This window comes from Pan troglodytes, chromosome 10 (assembly GCF_028858775.2).
Source record: "Pan troglodytes isolate AG18354 chromosome 10, NHGRI_mPanTro3-v2.0_pri, whole genome shotgun sequence".
Classification (NCBI taxonomy): domain Eukaryota; kingdom Metazoa; phylum Chordata; class Mammalia; order Primates; family Hominidae; genus Pan; species Pan troglodytes.
The window spans coordinates 116,365,652-116,381,587 of record NC_072408.2 but is presented as its reverse complement, the minus strand read 5'-3'; the positions used below and the strand labels follow the sequence as shown (position 1 = coordinate 116,381,587).

Here is a 15,936-nt window from a genome sequence, read left to right as displayed (position 1 = left end):
CTGGATAAGCATGTACATATATGTGTGTTCAGGTGTGTGTAGAATAGTCTGAAAGGTTACACCTGGGACTGTTCTGGGAGAGAGATTAAATTGTGAGAGGGGAACAAACAGAAGGACTTTCACTATTTACATACTTTTATTCTATTTTATTATTTTTTATAATGAGTATATATTACTTTAATAGTTTTTAAAATGCTAGAACATGTTATATGGAAAAAAGTAAGATGCAGAAGAATGTGTTGCTATGATTCTTTTTTTTTTTTTTTTTGATACAGGGTTTTACTCTGTCACCCCGGCTGGAGTGCAGTGGCTCAGTCATGGCTCACAACAGCCTCCACCTTTCAGACTCAAGCAATCCTCCCACCTCAGCCTTCTGAGTATCTGGGACAACAGGCACACATCGCCATACCTGGCTAATACTTTTTAATTTTTTTTGTAGAGATGAGGTCTTGCTGTGTTGCCCAGGCTGGTCTTGAACTACTAGGCTCAAGGTATCCTCCCAGCTCAGCCTCCCAAAATGCTGGGATTACAGGAGGCATGAGCTACCGCACCAAGCCAGTATACCATTTTTTGTAGTACAAAAACATGCAGACCACTAGTATGTATTGTTTTTTGGATATATACTTGTATAGTAAAAGTATAAAAGCATGTACAGGACATACTCAATGCCACTGAATGGTAAACTTAAGAAGGGTCAAAATGGTAAAATTTCTGTTATGTATCATCTGTTACCACAATTAAAAAGAAGGAAGAGGATGTTGGAAAGGACTTATTGTAGGGTTGGGCTTGTGTTGGGTGGTTACAAGGAAGTGGGGCTTTGTTCTGGATTAAATCCTATTAGGAAGCAGGGCTGTTTCTGTCACTGGGTATCTTTTTTTGTTTTTTGAGACAGGGTCTAGTTCTGTTGCCCAGGCTGGAGTGCAGTGGCACGATCTCAGCTCACTGCAACCTCCCGGGTTCAAGCAATTCTTATGCCTCAGCCTCGCGAACAGCTGGGACTACAGGCATGCACCACCATGCCCAACTAACTTTTTCTGTTTTTAGTAGAGACGGGGTTTTGCCATGTTGGCCAGTCTAGTCTCGAACTTCTGGCCTCAAGTGATCTGCCCACCATGGCCTCCCAAAGTCCTGGGATTACAGTGTGAGCCACTGCACCTGGCCTGTAATTGGGTATGTTAATAATTTGTTTCTAGAAGACAGAAGGGACAAAGAGGTGCTAACGCTGTAATGGATAAAGATGCAGCAGTCACTCACATTAGCCAGGGAAGGGGGAGGTTTGGTCATCTTTTGGAGTTTGGACACAGTCGTCTGTGCTCAGACGTTCTTCCACAGTGGCCTTGTCTTGGTCTCGAACCGTCATAGTCATAGAGTGGCCTGTCTGATGGTTTTCTGTGAAATGGTTTGTGTTCAGCAGAACACCACAGTCTACCTGTGAGTGCCAGGCCGGCACCTGGCAACCCCAAACCCTGCCTGATAGCGAAAGCCAGCTCCAAACTGTCAGAGGCAGTTTTCACTTTCTCAGAGGTTGGGGGAGAAAGGCAGGGACTGTGAGCGAGGCAGAGGCACAGAGGACTTTGACTTCATGTGAAATATAATGGTAATGTATATATGATATAAAATACAGAACATGTTGTATTTCTTTATCAGGATGGTTAGTATGTGGTTTTTAAGTTGAAAAGCACATCAGGAAAGAAGTGAGCATAGTGGCTGACCCTTGGGGAGTGGCAACTAAAAGGGGTTACATGGGGGCTTCCAGGGTGTTGGTCATGTTCTGTTTATGAAGCTAGGTGCTGATCAAGGAGGTATATTCAGTTAGTAGTAATTCACCAACTTGCACACTTACGATTTGAGCCCTTTTCTGTGTATATGCTATATTTCAAGTTGAAAGTTCTTTAAGGGGTGGTACGGTGGCTCATGCCTGTAATCTCAGCACTTTGGGAGGCTGAGGCGGGTGAATCACTTGAGACCAGGAGTTCAAGACTAGCTTGGCCAACATGGGCGAAAACCCCTCTCTACTAAAAATACAAAAACTAGCCGGGCATGGTGTTACATGCTTGTAATCACAGCTACTTGGGAGACTGAGGCACGAGAATCACTTGAACCTGGGAGGTGGAGGCTGCAGTGAGCCAAGATCACGCCGCTGTACTCCAGCCTGGATGACAGAGTGACTGTTCAAAAAAGAGAAAGTTCTTTAAAATCTTTGAAAGTTTAAAAAAAAAAACAGCATATCTGGAAAACAGAATCTTAATTTGGGTGGCTAAACATTTTTTTCCACAGGGTTTTCTAGTACCTTCACAGGAGAAAGGAGACCCAAAGATGACCAAGTGTTTGAAGCTGTGGGAACTACAGATGAATTAAGTTCAGCTATTGGGTAAGAGGGACAGGATTGGCCTTGAGGTTGTGTTTGAGTCGAGTATGAGTAAACGTAATGAATGTGAAGCTCTCACGCATGCTGGGCAGCAGCCTCGCAGGTTGTCAGCCCTTATTGAACTTTCCTCAGCCCTGAAGCACAGGCTGGTCAGCTCCACAAGGCTGTGGGGCTGCAGACTCCTTTCCCTTCTGGCCCTGCCTGTGCCTGCGCTGGCCTCTGGCCCATGCCATGTGAAGCTGCCTCCCTCTCATCCCTCACTTTTCAGGTGAGCCTGTGTGTGCCACTGAGGTTAGTATACTGAGTGAAAGAGGTGAGTTAGTATAATGCACAGTACATCCAATGTGATCCCTTTTGTGAATGTTGTTTTTTACATAAGCCAAAGTTTAGAAGGTGGACTCAAGGATGGACCAGATCAGGATGGGCTAGGTCATGCTATGATCACAGACAACCCCAAAATCTCCTGACTTATGACACCAAAGATGGACTTGCTGCTCCCACTTCACACCCATCACAGGGTTCTTTGGCTCCATGTGGCCTTCATTCTGGGACACAGGCTGCTAGTACAGCTGCTGCCTGGGGCAATTATCAGTCATTGTGGCAGAGGGAAAAGAGGTCATGGTGAAGCTCACAGTGGCTCCTGACACTGCCAGGGGATTGTGCAGTGTCAGTGTTGTCGCCAGTGAGGTTTACCCAAGATGTGATTATTGCTGATTGAAAACTTTTCCCACTACCCCACCATGATGACTTGAAATATAGTCAACATTGGCAGTTTTTGACAGTCTTTATGGAGACTAAACTTTGTTGGTAAATAAAAGTTGAAAAAAAAATGACTAGGTGCAGCGGCTCACATGTCTAATCCCAGCGCTTTGGGAGGCCGAGGTGGGAGAATCACTTGAGCTCAGGAGTTTGAGACCAGCCTGAGCAACACAGCAAGACTTCATCTCTACTAAAAAGAAAAATTTAAAAATTCGCCAGGCGTGGTGGTGCACACCTGTAGTCCCAGCTACTCAGAAAGCTGAGGCAGGAGGATCACTTGAGTCTGGGAGGTTGAGGCTGCAGTGAGCCATGATTGCACCACTCCACTTCAGTCTGGGCGACAGAGTACGACTCTGTCTCCAAAAGACAAACCTTTCTTGGGAATGATGCCTTCCATTTATTCACATTTCAGCGGCCAGAGCCTGTCACGTGCACGTGCCTGACATCAGCGGGGTAGGAGGGGCAGCAAATATTTGCAAGCAGGAGCACAGTCTGCCCAGCATGCCCTACAGGCTGGTGACAGGAGGAGCAGCAACAGTCTCAAGTGCTGGATCCTGAAACCTGACCCCGGGTCCCTGGGGTTATAGGTGCGTGGGAGCCAGACAGACCCAGCTGCAAATTCAGCACCGCTGCTGATTGTCTGTGGGACGTCAGGTAAATCACGTGGCCTCTGTGAGCCTCAGTTTACGGTTCTGTCAAGTAGTCATCATGATAATTCCCATGTCACTGTGTTCTTATGGGGCTTGAATGAGATGATTCCATGTTTCACCCTGAGGACAGTGCCTAGCACAAGTAAAAATAATGTTAGCTATTCTTCTTCTTTTTTTTTTTTTTTCGAGACGGAGTTTCGCTCTTGTTGCCCAGACTGGAGTGCAATGGCGTGATCTCGGCTCACTGCAACCTCTGCCTCCCGGGTTCAAGCGAGTCTCCTCATTATTACTATTCTTAACACTTACCTGTTCCTAGCTACCATTTCTCCATGGCGGGCCTGACTAGGTGAGATTTTCGGGACAGATAATGGGAGGTACAGATAGTCAGCCAGCCGGGTAGAGAAGGCAAACAAACCCCTTGGTGTGTGTGGGAGGGGGTCCAGAAGAGGGCAGACACAAGACCAAGTGGGCAAAGAGAGAAAAGGCCAGTTCTCGCATCAGCTATTCTAATGAGCTCTAAAACACGAGCCATCGTCTCTCAGTTGAGGAGGAGCGGGAGGTCGGAGAAACCTCAGTTGTGGATTCTTCCTTGGTCAGATATTGACCAAGCATCTGCAGTGCGAGGCGCTGCTCAACAGAGAACCTCAGCCCCGCCTTCCTGAGCTGCAGAGTGCAGGGAGCAGAACCTTAGCCCCGCCTTCCTGAGCTGCAGAGTGCAGGGAGCAGAACCTTAGCCCCGCCTTCCTGAGCTGCAGAGTGCAGGGAGCAGGCAGCACTCACTGGGCAGCTACGAGGGTGGGAGCAGGCTTGGGGCAAGTGCCCAGGGTGGGGCCTGCCACTGGCCTGGTCACGGGGCGTCCCTCGGCAAGCAGGTACTTCTGCACACCTCCTGTGAGGCAGGCATGGGGCATCCGCTATGATGGAGACAGACTGTGTCCCAGCCTGCACAGCCCTCCCTTTGGTCCAGAGGGGAAGACACACCAGACGGGAATCACATACTGGTGTGTTTAGTTCTAACTGTAAGATGTGCCAGGAAGATGGGCTGGATATTCTCCATTGGCCCTTTCAAATCCCTTCTCTTCACCTTCTCTTTATGCATGGGAGGCTGACCTTATCACCTGGTGGCTGTGCCACCTCGATTCGTTGGTCTTCTGGCATTCAGGTGGGTCCAGCCAGTGGGAGGCACCAGTAGGTGATAGGAGAGTGAGTGCAGAGAGCTCATGAGTGTGTGTGACCCTGTTCCCCAGTGGTGCATGGCTCTGGTGGCAGCTGGGCTCCCTACCTAACTCCCTCCCTGCTGAGTGACTCCAGAATTCAGCTCCCTCCAGGGTGAGTTGTACCTTCCCCGACCCTTGCCCTTCAGGCTCCTGCATTTCCCTGAAACTCTGCCCATACCTCTGTGAATTGTCCCTTCCCAAAGCCCTCCTCCAGGAATCCCTGCAGCGCGCCACTGTCTCCTGCTGGGGCACTGACTGGTGCAGGAGGGAAGTGCAGGGTTCTGAGGGAGGCAGAGCCAGGGTCCTGACCTGTGTCGGGGGGCAGTTCGTTTTCTCTGCCTTATGAGGGAAGTCCTCCCCAGCCTTCAAAGTCTCCCCTCCAGCATCACCTCCTCCAGGAAGCCCTCCCTGCCTCTCTAGCCAAGGTCAGATTAGGCTTCTATTGCTCTTTCCTTCAGAGCACTGATCTCAGTTTGCACCTTCACATTCAGGAGTATGTCTAATCTGATTACCTATCACACTCCTGAATATCACGCTCCTGAACATGAAGGTGTAAGGTATGCCTGAAGTCCCAGAGACACTCAGCAGCGGTGCAGAATTTGCACCTGGGTCTGTCTGGTTCCCACTCACCTATCACCACAGGGCTGCGGGTCAGAGCTCAGGATCCAGCACTTGAGGCTGTCACTGCTCACCCTGTCACCAACTTGCTGGAGAGAGCCTGGGTCAGCTTCTGTTCACCACTGACTCTCCTGGGCCTGGCCAGAGTAGCTGTTCAAAAGGAATTCTTGACTGGAAATAATGAGCATCCGAAAAGGCATTTCAAGAAACAAATACCACCGCCCCCCCAAATGGAAGGCTATAATGTTCTTATTGTTAGCAAGAAAAATAACATGGCTATTATAGCTAAATTAACTAAATGGCCTGCCACCTGAGAATCTATTGTTTATGGCAAGACAGGGCCTAGGGACATTACGTTACAGGCAAATTCTTTTTCCTTTTTCTTCATAGGTTTGCTCTGGAATTAGTCACAGAAAAGGGCCACACATTTGCCGAAGAGCTTCAGAAAGTGAGTAACACCATCTCACCCAAGCTGGGAATCTTCATCCCTGGTGGCCATCATGGGACTCAGCATCCAGCCACCAGTTCCTCTTTGTGTCACCTGGGGCTAGTCACTCTCCCTCTGTGAGCTCCATTTCTTCATCTGTAAAATGCGGACAGGCCAGGTATGGTGGCTCACACCTGCAATCTCAGCTACTTGGGAGACTGAGGCAGGAATATCACTTGAGGCCAGGAGCCTGGGTAACATAATAAGACCCTGACTCTACAAAATATTTGAAAATTAGCCAGGCATAGTGGTGAATGCCTGTAGCCTTAGCTACTCAGGAAACTGAGGTAGGAGGATCTCTTGAGCCCAGGAGGTCAAGGCTGCAGTGAGCTGTGATCATGCCACTGCACTCCTGCCTGGGCAAGAGATTGAGACCCTGTCTCAGGCCGAGCACCATGGTTCAATCAAGCCTGTAATCCCAGCACTTTGGGAGGCCAAGGTGGGAGCATCACTTCGAGCCAGGAGTTCAAGACCAGCCTGGGCAACTTAGGGAGACCCTGTCTCTACAAAAAAAAAAAAAAAAAAATTAAAAATTAGCCAAGTATGGTGGCATGCACCCATAGTCCCAGCAACTTACAAGGCTGAGGTGGGAGAATCGCTTGAGTCTTAGAGGTTGAGGCTGCAGTGAGATGTGATTACACCACTGCACTGTAGCCTGGGCAACAGAGTGGGATCCTGTCTTTAAAAAAAAAAAAAAAACCTCTGTCTCCAAAACAAACAACTGGAGACATATAATCTTCCTTCACAGGCGAGTGGGGAGGATTGTACTAAATGAGGGAATTTAAAATGCAACGGTTCTCAACCCAGGGCCATTCTGCCCCTCAGGGCCCGCGGAGCAATATCTGGAGACATTTTTGGTTGCCACATCTGGGTGTGGGGGGTGTTGCTGGCATGTAAATATCCTGCAATGCAGGGGACAGCCCCCGTCAACGAAGAATGACCCGGCCTTGAATGGCAATAGCACCGAGGCTGAGAAAGCCGGTGTGAAGTGCCTCGCTCGTGCCCGATGCAGAGGGAACCTGGGAAGCCTAGCTGCAGTGAGCCCTCAGCCCGTGGGACTCACGTGTCACAGTGTCACTGTTCTGTTCCCTAAGAAGGAGGGGGCCTCTGACCCACGCAGAGAACTTCAAGCACGGAGACAGGGTCACCACCCCAGAATGCCCAGGGTGCCGCACTTTCCACCTCCACACAGACCCAGGTCCCCAGAAACCGCTCCCCGCAGGGTCAGCCCTTCCCACTTCCGTTCTGAAGCCCAGGCTGGAGCCTGCTCAGGCCCCTGGGAGCAGACGGAGGGGAGTAGGTGGGGCTGCCACAGGCTGTGGCTGCAGGAGGAAGCCTCAGCTGCCAGAACATTCTGTGTGGTGGAGGAAGGCTTTCAACCTCCTGAGGAGCCGCGGTAGCAGCGGTCATTTCTGTCTGCTGTACGCGTTGGGTCGCAGCTGTCACGTCACCTCCTCAAGGGCCTTCCCTGGCCACCTAATCTCCAGCTGGGTTAGGCACTGCTCCTGGATTTCCACATCCTCTAACCACAGGCATCACAAGGGGTGTTAACCTGTTCACCCATCCGCCTCCCACCCAGCCTTGGCACTGTGAGGGCGGGGACAGTGTCTGGTTCACCTGGGAGCCCCGCCTGGCCTGGTAGCCGCTCGCAGGGCCTGTGGATGAGGCCGGGCAGCAATGCCACTGCTCTCCTCATATCACCCATTTCACCCTCACAGACACCCGTGAGGTGGAAATTAATGTCCACAGCTTATAGGGAGCCAAACTGAGCCTCAGAAAGGCTGACTTGTCCAGCCCCCACAGCCAGGCATCAGTAGAGCTGGAATCTGATTCCCAAACTGGTGCCATTTCTCCCCAGCCCTTGGGGTACATGCTGCACGTGGCCAACCAAGTGGGTAGTATTATCACTCCCGCTTTGACTGTGAAAGTGCAGAGACCCCAAGCAGGGAAGCAGCTTGCCCAAGGTCTGCTGGTCAGAAGCCCTGGGAAGGTTCTAGCCCAGTGCTGGATGGGCAGCCTCTGCTCTCACACACCATGGCCTGCTTCTTGAATGCTGTCACAGTGGCCATCTTAGGAGAGGTCAGAAGTCGCAGACCTTCACCCTCCTGGTAGCCCACCATCCAGCTTGAGTGGACCCTGGCTGGGCACAAAGTCAGAGGTGGTACTTGTGGTCTTCACATGCATGAGAGCTGTTGGACATTTGTCATGCAGGGGCCTGGAGTCCTGCAGCAGACCTTAACAGACCACTTCTGTTCCAAGCAAACCCACTCCCCACCTGGACAGAGCACAGGCCTCACCCAGCCAGGCTTCCTGCTCCCAGAATCCCCACACGCCTCAGCTGACTACATTCTCCAAGCTCCTTGTCCTTTAGAGTTTAGAAAGCACTGTCACATTTGACCTCTTGGCCCAGCTGTTACAGGTTAGAAAACCAAAGCTGTCAAATGTTGAGAAAAGAAGAAAACCTCACAGGGCCTAGGTGCACAGGAGACGTGGACAGAGCCCAGACGGTTCCTCTTGACTGTCCCTGGGTGTGTGATGCGTGTCATCTGCTTAACCCAGCTGCTGCCCCCATGGGAGCCTTTTCCTCCCTCAGACTGCAAAAGAGCCACACCAGGTCCCCCTCAGCAGGGCTGGGTGTCCAATGAAGATGTTGTGCTGAAAGTTCAGAGTTTGCCTTCAAATGTCAGCCAATTCAAGGTCTGATAGCCTGTATTAGTCCGTTCTCGCACTGCTATAAAGAACTACCTGAGACCGGATAATTTATAAAGAAAAGAAGTTTAATCTGCACATGGTTTTGCGGGCTGTACAGGCTTCTGCTTCTGGGGAGGCCTCAGGAAACCTACAGTCATGGCGGAAGGCAAAGGGGAAGCAGGTACATCTTCACATGGCTGATAGGAGAGAGAGAGTGTGAAGAGGGAGGTGCTACACACTTTCAAACAACCACATCTCATGAGAACTCTATCACAAGACAGCACTAGGGGGCTGGTGCTAAACCATTCAAAACTACCCCAATGATCCAATCACCTCCCACCAGGCCCCACCTCCAACTCTGGGGATCACAATTTAACATGAGATTTGGATGGGGACACGTTGCCAAACCATATCACAGCCCTTCATGAGCTAGCTCGCACAGGCTTTGCCGGCGTATTAGGTGGCGCCTCTGCACATTGTCTCTGTCCAGCCCATCTCACATAGATCTTGACTGTCACTTTCTGTCGCCCCCCAGATCCAGTGCACATTGCAGGACGTTGGCTCGGCCCTGGCGACACCACGCTCCTCGGCCCGGGAGGCTCACTTAAGTAATTCTCAAACTCCTGTGGGTGTTCAGAGGGCCCTAGGGTCAGGGGACTCTCCTAGGGTCACCATCTGGGATCCCAGGCCCCCAGGGACCCACGGGTGGGTCAGTTAGCCTTGCTCGTAGCTCCTGGGAGGGAAGGTACCTTCTGAGCCAGTGGAAGCAGTCTGCGGGACACCCAGGTGGAAGGGCGGCGGGGGTGGTTCCCGCCATGGTCTGGTGGGTGATGGCCTCATGGCAGTTCCCTCTGCTCCTTGGCTCCTCAGAGTATACCGCGTTCAAGGCGGGGCCCATCCTGGAGCTGGAGCAGTGGATCGACAAGTACACCAGCCAGCTCCCACCGCTCACGGCCTTCATCCTGCCTGTAGGTACTGGGCAGGCTTAACCGGGGGCGGCTGCAGGCAGGTTCAGTGACAGACACACATGGGCTCTGAATAAATCCCTCTTTTCACAGTGACAGACGCTGTCCTCCAGTTCCCCAAGTCCCTCCAGGTCCTCACCGGTCCCTCCCAGCCCTGCCCACTCTGGAGCAGCGTGCCCGGTGGGTGTGCCGTGGCAGGGCTCCTGGAGGCAGAACACTGCCTGGTTTGGGGGGCAGGGCTGGACTTCAGAGGAGCTCCTGGCCGCAGTGGGCACACCTTTCCCACCCTGCTCAGGCAATGTCCCTTTCTCCTTTCAGTCGGGAGGCAAGATCAGCTCGGCGCTGCATTTCTGCCGGGCCGTGTGCCGCCGGGCCGAGAGACGGTAAGAGGGCTGGAGAGAGGGAGAGGGCCCGAGGGAGAGGGAGAGGAACAAGGGGGAGGGGAAGGGGGAGGGAGGAGGGAGAGGGAGAGGAGGATGGAGATGGGGAGAGGGAGAGGGGCCTCTGCACAGCGGGCAGGAAGCAGGTACAGCAGGGCCATCTCTGAGCCATCCAGCCACACATCAACAGACCTTGTCTGGGCCCCTCCACTGTGCCAGACGGGGACCAGGACAGACCAAGTCCCTGTCCTCAGAGCACCATGTTGTGGAGTGGAGACAGTGACATGTGACCAAATAGACTATCAGACAACACAATTGCACCTTGTTTGTGAGCCCTGTATTCTGAGAACAGCAGGAAGTTATTGCTGGGTTCTCAGCCTCAGCCATCTTGGGGACAGGGGTAGACATGAAAGGACCCTGCTGGCTGCTGGGTGCATAAGGCTCCTGAAAGGCCTGCATGGCTGTGGGGAGCCCAGGTGGACGCTGTCAGCAGACTAGCCACCACCCCCTCCAAAGCTACTGACAGCCTTTTCAAGGAATCTTTAGAAGAAAATGAGCAAAGTCTCTATCTACACCACTCAGAGACCAGGCTGCCAGCCAGCTTTACAGAGAAGAGAAAGCAAGCCCTACTTTGATCCAATGGACCGGCACTTTACGTTCATAATTTCATTTACTCCTTGTTGATAGCCCTGGGAGAGAGGTGGTGGTGGCCTCTGTTTTACAGGAGTCAGGAAGCTGTGGCTCAGAGAAATGACACCATGGCCACGGTCCCCCACATGGTTGATAGCAGAATCCAGATTGGAGTCCACGTCTGTCTGGGCCAAGCCTGAGCTCTTCCACGGTCCCACACCACTAAGGTTTTGTTCTTTATGAAAGGCTCTCGGGCCCAGATAGCTCCTTAGAGATCCCAGGTAACAGAATAAGCTTTGGCTTCAAAAGAAAAAACTGTCATTTGTACAAAGCCATCCATCAGCAGTGCTCATAATAGCAAGAAACTGGAAACAACCCAAAGGCCCCAAAAACAGGCATGGCAGAGCAGCTGATAGGTCCTCCATGCAGCAGAGAGTTACGCAGCCATGGCAGTGGCAAGGTGCAGATTGTCCTGAGGTGGGGACACACACCTGGGGCACCTCGGGTGAGGAAGCTCCTCGCTGAGCATGCGGTGCCCACTAGAGACAGCCTGGAGCTCTGTGACAGGCCTGGGTGCACACCCTGCTGGGCCGCTAGCCAGGTGCATGGCTTTGGGTGGGGATGAGAACCCTGAGGCTGGGCTTTGGGTAGCTGGCTTGCCAACAAGGGGTATGCCACAGGGTGATACCTGGGAAAGGCTCGGCAAGGGCCCGCCACCACACTGGTGCCCAGCAGATGGCCGTCCAGTGTCTAATGTATCTGCAAATAGACTGGCATGGACCCCAGGAATCCAGAATCCTGCGGAATCAGGATCTTGGTCTGCCTGGGTCTTTTTCTCCCCTGTGAAGTTGTTCTAAGTCATGATGTACAAGGGGCTTAGAGTTTAGCCCATTGGGAATTAAGGGTCAGGCCCCCACTTCCTTTGAAGGCTAGAGGCAGACCACCCCAACTTCACCCCACCCAGACCCAGGTCCAGTGGTACAAAAGCTGGCTGGCTGGGGTGTGGTGTAGGCCAGGTGGCTCCCTCAACTCACCAGCCATCCTTGATCCCTCCTTGGCCAGGCCGTCCTGCGATGTGCTGGTGGAAAGGGGGCCGATGGCCTGTGTAAAGCCACCTGTGATGGATTTGTCATCTCCACTGCCGGCCGAGCCTGTGCAGGTTCAGGTTGAGCGGTGGCAGGATGTGAAATGCTGCTCAAGGTTTAGGCCCCAGGTCAGAGCCTGTTGAGCCCCATAATGTCATGTGACTCAGTGTCTCCTCCCTTTCTAGTGTGGTGCCTCTTGTCCAGATGGGAGAGACCGATGCGAACGTGGCCAAGTTCTTAAACAGGTACTCGCGTGGAACCTGGGGGTTCCTCTCTGAAAGCCGAGGCTCATCTGTGGGAAGTAGCAGCGGTGCAGCGGTCCGGGAAGCAGTGTGGGGCAGCATTCCCGCACCCCCTCCTTCATTCCCTTAGTGTTTATGAACGTCTGCTCTGTTCCAGGCACCACGCCGGGCACAGGGGAGGCAGTGGTGAACAAGGTGGGCCCTGTGCCTGTCCCGATAAGATTTAGATCTTATTGGGAGAGGCTGCTGTAAAAACCAGGAAGAAAAACCTAAGTGCAAAGTGGCATTGCGGGGGCAAAGGGCGTTCTTAGAGGCTGGGTGCTCAGGGGAGGCCTCTCAGTGGTGACTGACCAGGGAGCCAGGCTTCAGGCCCTCTCTCAGCCAGTTTCCTGTCCCCGAGAGGGCCTGGGGCAGCATGAACCAACAAGAGAGCCGGGCCAAGCTGCGCTCAGGGGACCCCATGCAGGCCCCAGTGAGCCAGGCTAGCCCAGGGAGGGCTTCCTCTGCCTCGCGGCCGGCCCATGAGGCTGGAGCCACACCTGGCCCAAAGCCTGCTCTGCTGGTTCCTGCCCCAGCCCTGGCTTCTGTGGCATCAGTGTGGGCAAGGCCAGAGCCTGGGGGCAGGTAGAGAGCTGGGGGAGCAGGTCTGCACCCCAGGAGCTGTCCTGGGTGTCTAGAAAGTGACCTCAGGCCCTTGACTGTGGCCACTCCTCCCAGAGACATGGCGCTTTGACGGGTCCTGAGCAGCTCCTTTCCTTCTGGGAGGGGGGTTTCGCCGGGAGTGAGGAGCAGGTCTACTTCACCTTCAATGCAGCAACCCTGCGGTCCCATAGCATTGCACGGGACAGGCCATTTCATCTCCTCAGTGAGGCTTCACAGAGCCAACAAGCAACAGGCACACCACTGCCCTCCAGGAGCATGCGGCCCAGGGGTAAAATACCCTGAACAACCTCCCCTTCGCTCTTCCTGAGAGCCAGCCGTGGGGCCCAGGGGGCCTGAGTCAGGGGAGGACTCAGGAGGATGTGGTGTGGAGCTGGCCTCTGAGGGCAAGACTGGGGCAGAGAGAGAGGGAGGAACGTGGTGCCTCGTGCTGGGAGTGAAACAGCAAAAGGTGCGGACAGCAGAAGGCAGAAGAGCTGACAGCGTAAGCGCCTTCTGGGGCCCGTGGCGTCGTCCTCTAGTTCCCTCCACTGCTGCCCCTGCAGAAGGCCTCATGCACAGATGACCATTGCTGTTGGTTCAAAGGAGGAGGCGGGAAAGGGGCTGGGCTCTGGTCTCTAGAGTGCTCCAGCCTGTGCTTCTCACCCGGTGCCTTTGGCGATGTTTGGAGGCATTACTAGTTGTCACACTGGGTGCAGGGGTGCCACTGGCACCTGGTGGGTGGAGACCAAAGGTGCTGTCAGCATCCTACACTGCACAGGATGCACAGGACAGCCCCGAACACACAGAATGATCCAGAATGTCAGTAGGGCCTAGTCCAGCAGTGTCAGCATCAGCCAGGGCAGGAACTAGACCTGCAGAGCCCCGGGCCCAGCCCAGCCCAGCCCTCCTGAGTCAGAATCTGCACGTCGCTGAGATCCCCTGGTGATGCCTGTGCACACTGTAGTTTGGGAAACGCCCAAACTGATCACGCACCTGAGCCCTGATCACTCAAAGGTGCAAAAACCGGCTCAGAGAGGAGTCCAAAGTCATCTGCCCCATGGGGTAGGGCCGGGGCAATGGCCTCATCCTGCAGGAATGGCCCCAGCCTTGACACTGGAGTAGAGTCCTTGGCATTCACAGCAGCTGGCCTCGTGTGCCATCCATCAAGTGCAAGATGGCTGGGCCCCCGCCCTCCCTGCACAATGTGCCCAGAGCGCGTCATTTATATCTCCTCCTTGTAGGCGGATATGGGAAGACCCAGTTAGCGTTGATCTCTCATTTCAAACCATTCTGTTTGCTTCTCTCTCTCTGCCCCTCCAGACTCAGTGACTATCTCTTCACGCTAGCCAGATATGCAGCCATGAAGGAGGGGAATCAAGAGAAAATATACAAGAAAAATGACCCATCGGCCGAGTCTGAGGGACTCTGAAATCACAGAAAGTGGGAGCTTGGAGGATCCCTCCATGGCGATGGCCGTGGAGAGAGGAGCTTGCCCTTCTGGGGTCCTGGTTCCTGAAGAGCTCACCCAGAGAGGCTCAAAGCAGCCTTTTGTCCCAGCTCAGCTTTGATCTACACCTCTTGCCACCTTCCTCAAGGGACTGTGACCCTTTGGGGATTCTGTCCCTGACCCTGCTTCCCCAAGCTCTCCTGGGTCTTGGAGGGATGTGGGAATGAATTGGCATTGCAGGAAAGACAGGTAAAGTGATTTCTGCAATGAGAAGGAGCTGTGCGGAAAAGGAATAAAAATGGGAAAGGCTGGAGCCGTGTGTGTGTGTGTGTGTGTGTGTGTGTGTGTGTGTGTGTGAGAGAGAGAGAGAGAGAGAGAGCCCTCCCACTGCCAGCTCAGGTTGTTCACAGATTTGGAATGGGACCAGAGGCCCTTGAAAATGTAATTGTGATTTACCTGTGCCAAAGGGGCTTTAAATGTCACATTTGTAAAGGGGAAGGCGGACAAGATTTGGAAGTTTAGTCACCTCTGAGCCACCCATCACCGCCAAAGTGTGGGGGAAGGATAGCTGCAGATTGACAGGCGAGGCTCAGAAACTCCTGGCTTAGATTGAAGTGTGTGTGATAGGGGTGCAGCTTAGAGGACCCCCTCTGAAAGGGATGGAGATGCTGATGAGAACAACACTACCACTTGAAGGTGAACATTCCCTGTCTGGTTGGACTGAGTCAAGGGTCTGCGGTGCAGCATCTTCAGCTTGAGAAAATGAGGTTGTCAGTTTCCAGCAAGGCTGACATCCACCAGACTGATTTCTCCGATGTTGCACTTGGCTGGCTTATGCCTATGAGATCCGTGCCACGGCTGTATTTATTTCAGTTGTCACTGCTGCTCCCTCCTGCTATGAAACGACACTGCCAGTGCCAGCAGTGTCCTTGGGAAAGGCAATATTTATGAAGGGCAGAAGAGGCAGCCCCAAGAACCTAAAGACTGCAGGCTGCTAATTGCAGGAAATGACTTTGGAAGGGCAGGCTCTTGTCCAGTTTCAGGGCTGAAATGCCTGGCGAACTCCATTCAGCCATCACATATTGACTGAGTGGCTGTTTAGCATGGGCCACCGCGCTAGGCTCGGGACAGCTGGTCTTTCCGGCCATCTTTCTTGCTGGCAAGTCAGCAAACATTACCTTCTCAGTCACGTGCATATTTTTGCCTTCATTCTTACCACCTTGCCTGCAAAGTTTGCAGGAGGGCCAGGTATATTCACTTGTGTCTTCTGGGTCCTTTCATTGCTGACAGGCTGTGATGGCCCTCTTGAGCCTTGGGCAGGGTGGGTGAGGTGCAGATGACCAGGAGTGTGTGAATGCCTTCCAGGAGGTGGCTTTGTTCTGTGCCTCCCTGCCCCCATAGTCACTACCAGGTCTGGTATGGAGTCGGTGCTCAGTGTTTGCAAAACAGAGCTGAAAACGGACTTTGGGAGGCCGAGGCAGGCAGATCACCTGAGGTCAGGAGTTTGAGACCAGCCTGGTCAACATGGTAAAACCCCATTTCTGCTAAAAAAAAAAAAAAAAAAAAAAAATTAGCTGGGCATGGTGGCGGGTGCCTGTAATCCCAGCTATTCAGGAGGCTGAGGCAGGAGAATCACTTGAACCTACGAGGCAGAGGCTGCAGTGAGCCAAGATCGTGACACGACACTCCAGCCTGGCTGATAGAGTGAGACTCCGTCACAAAAAAAAAAAAAAAAAAAAAAAAAAACCCTGAAAA

The 15,936-nt window shown here is 53.0% G+C and overlaps 1 protein-coding gene and 1 non-coding gene across 3 annotated transcripts in view; both read left to right on the top strand.

Annotated features, from left to right (window-relative positions):
* The window catches only part of MMAB (metabolism of cobalamin associated B), an 18,270-nt gene extending 2,334 nt beyond the window's left edge, over positions 1-15,936 (top strand). Inside the window, exons 3-10 of one of the 2 annotated variants that reach the window (XM_009426213.5) lie at positions 2,278-2,371; positions 6,003-6,060; positions 9,326-9,398; positions 9,661-9,762; positions 9,849-9,935; positions 10,074-10,138; positions 12,036-12,095; positions 14,055-14,494. In XM_009426213.5, the coding sequence (XP_009424488.1) occupies positions 2,278-2,371; positions 6,003-6,060; positions 9,326-9,398; positions 9,661-9,762; positions 9,849-9,935; positions 10,074-10,138; positions 12,036-12,095; positions 14,055-14,063 (548 nt within the window). In that variant the 3' untranslated portion in view covers positions 14,064-14,494. Of the gene's footprint in view, positions 1-2,277; positions 2,372-6,002; positions 6,061-9,325; positions 9,399-9,660; positions 9,763-9,848; positions 9,936-10,073; positions 10,139-12,035; positions 12,096-14,054 lie in introns of both variants that reach the window. The other variant, XM_509512.8, reaches the window with a different exon arrangement.
* LOC112205200 (U4 spliceosomal RNA) lies at positions 3,022-3,162 on the top strand. The gene has a single exon (XR_002939038.2). It is a non-coding gene; the product is annotated as a U4 spliceosomal RNA (small nuclear RNA).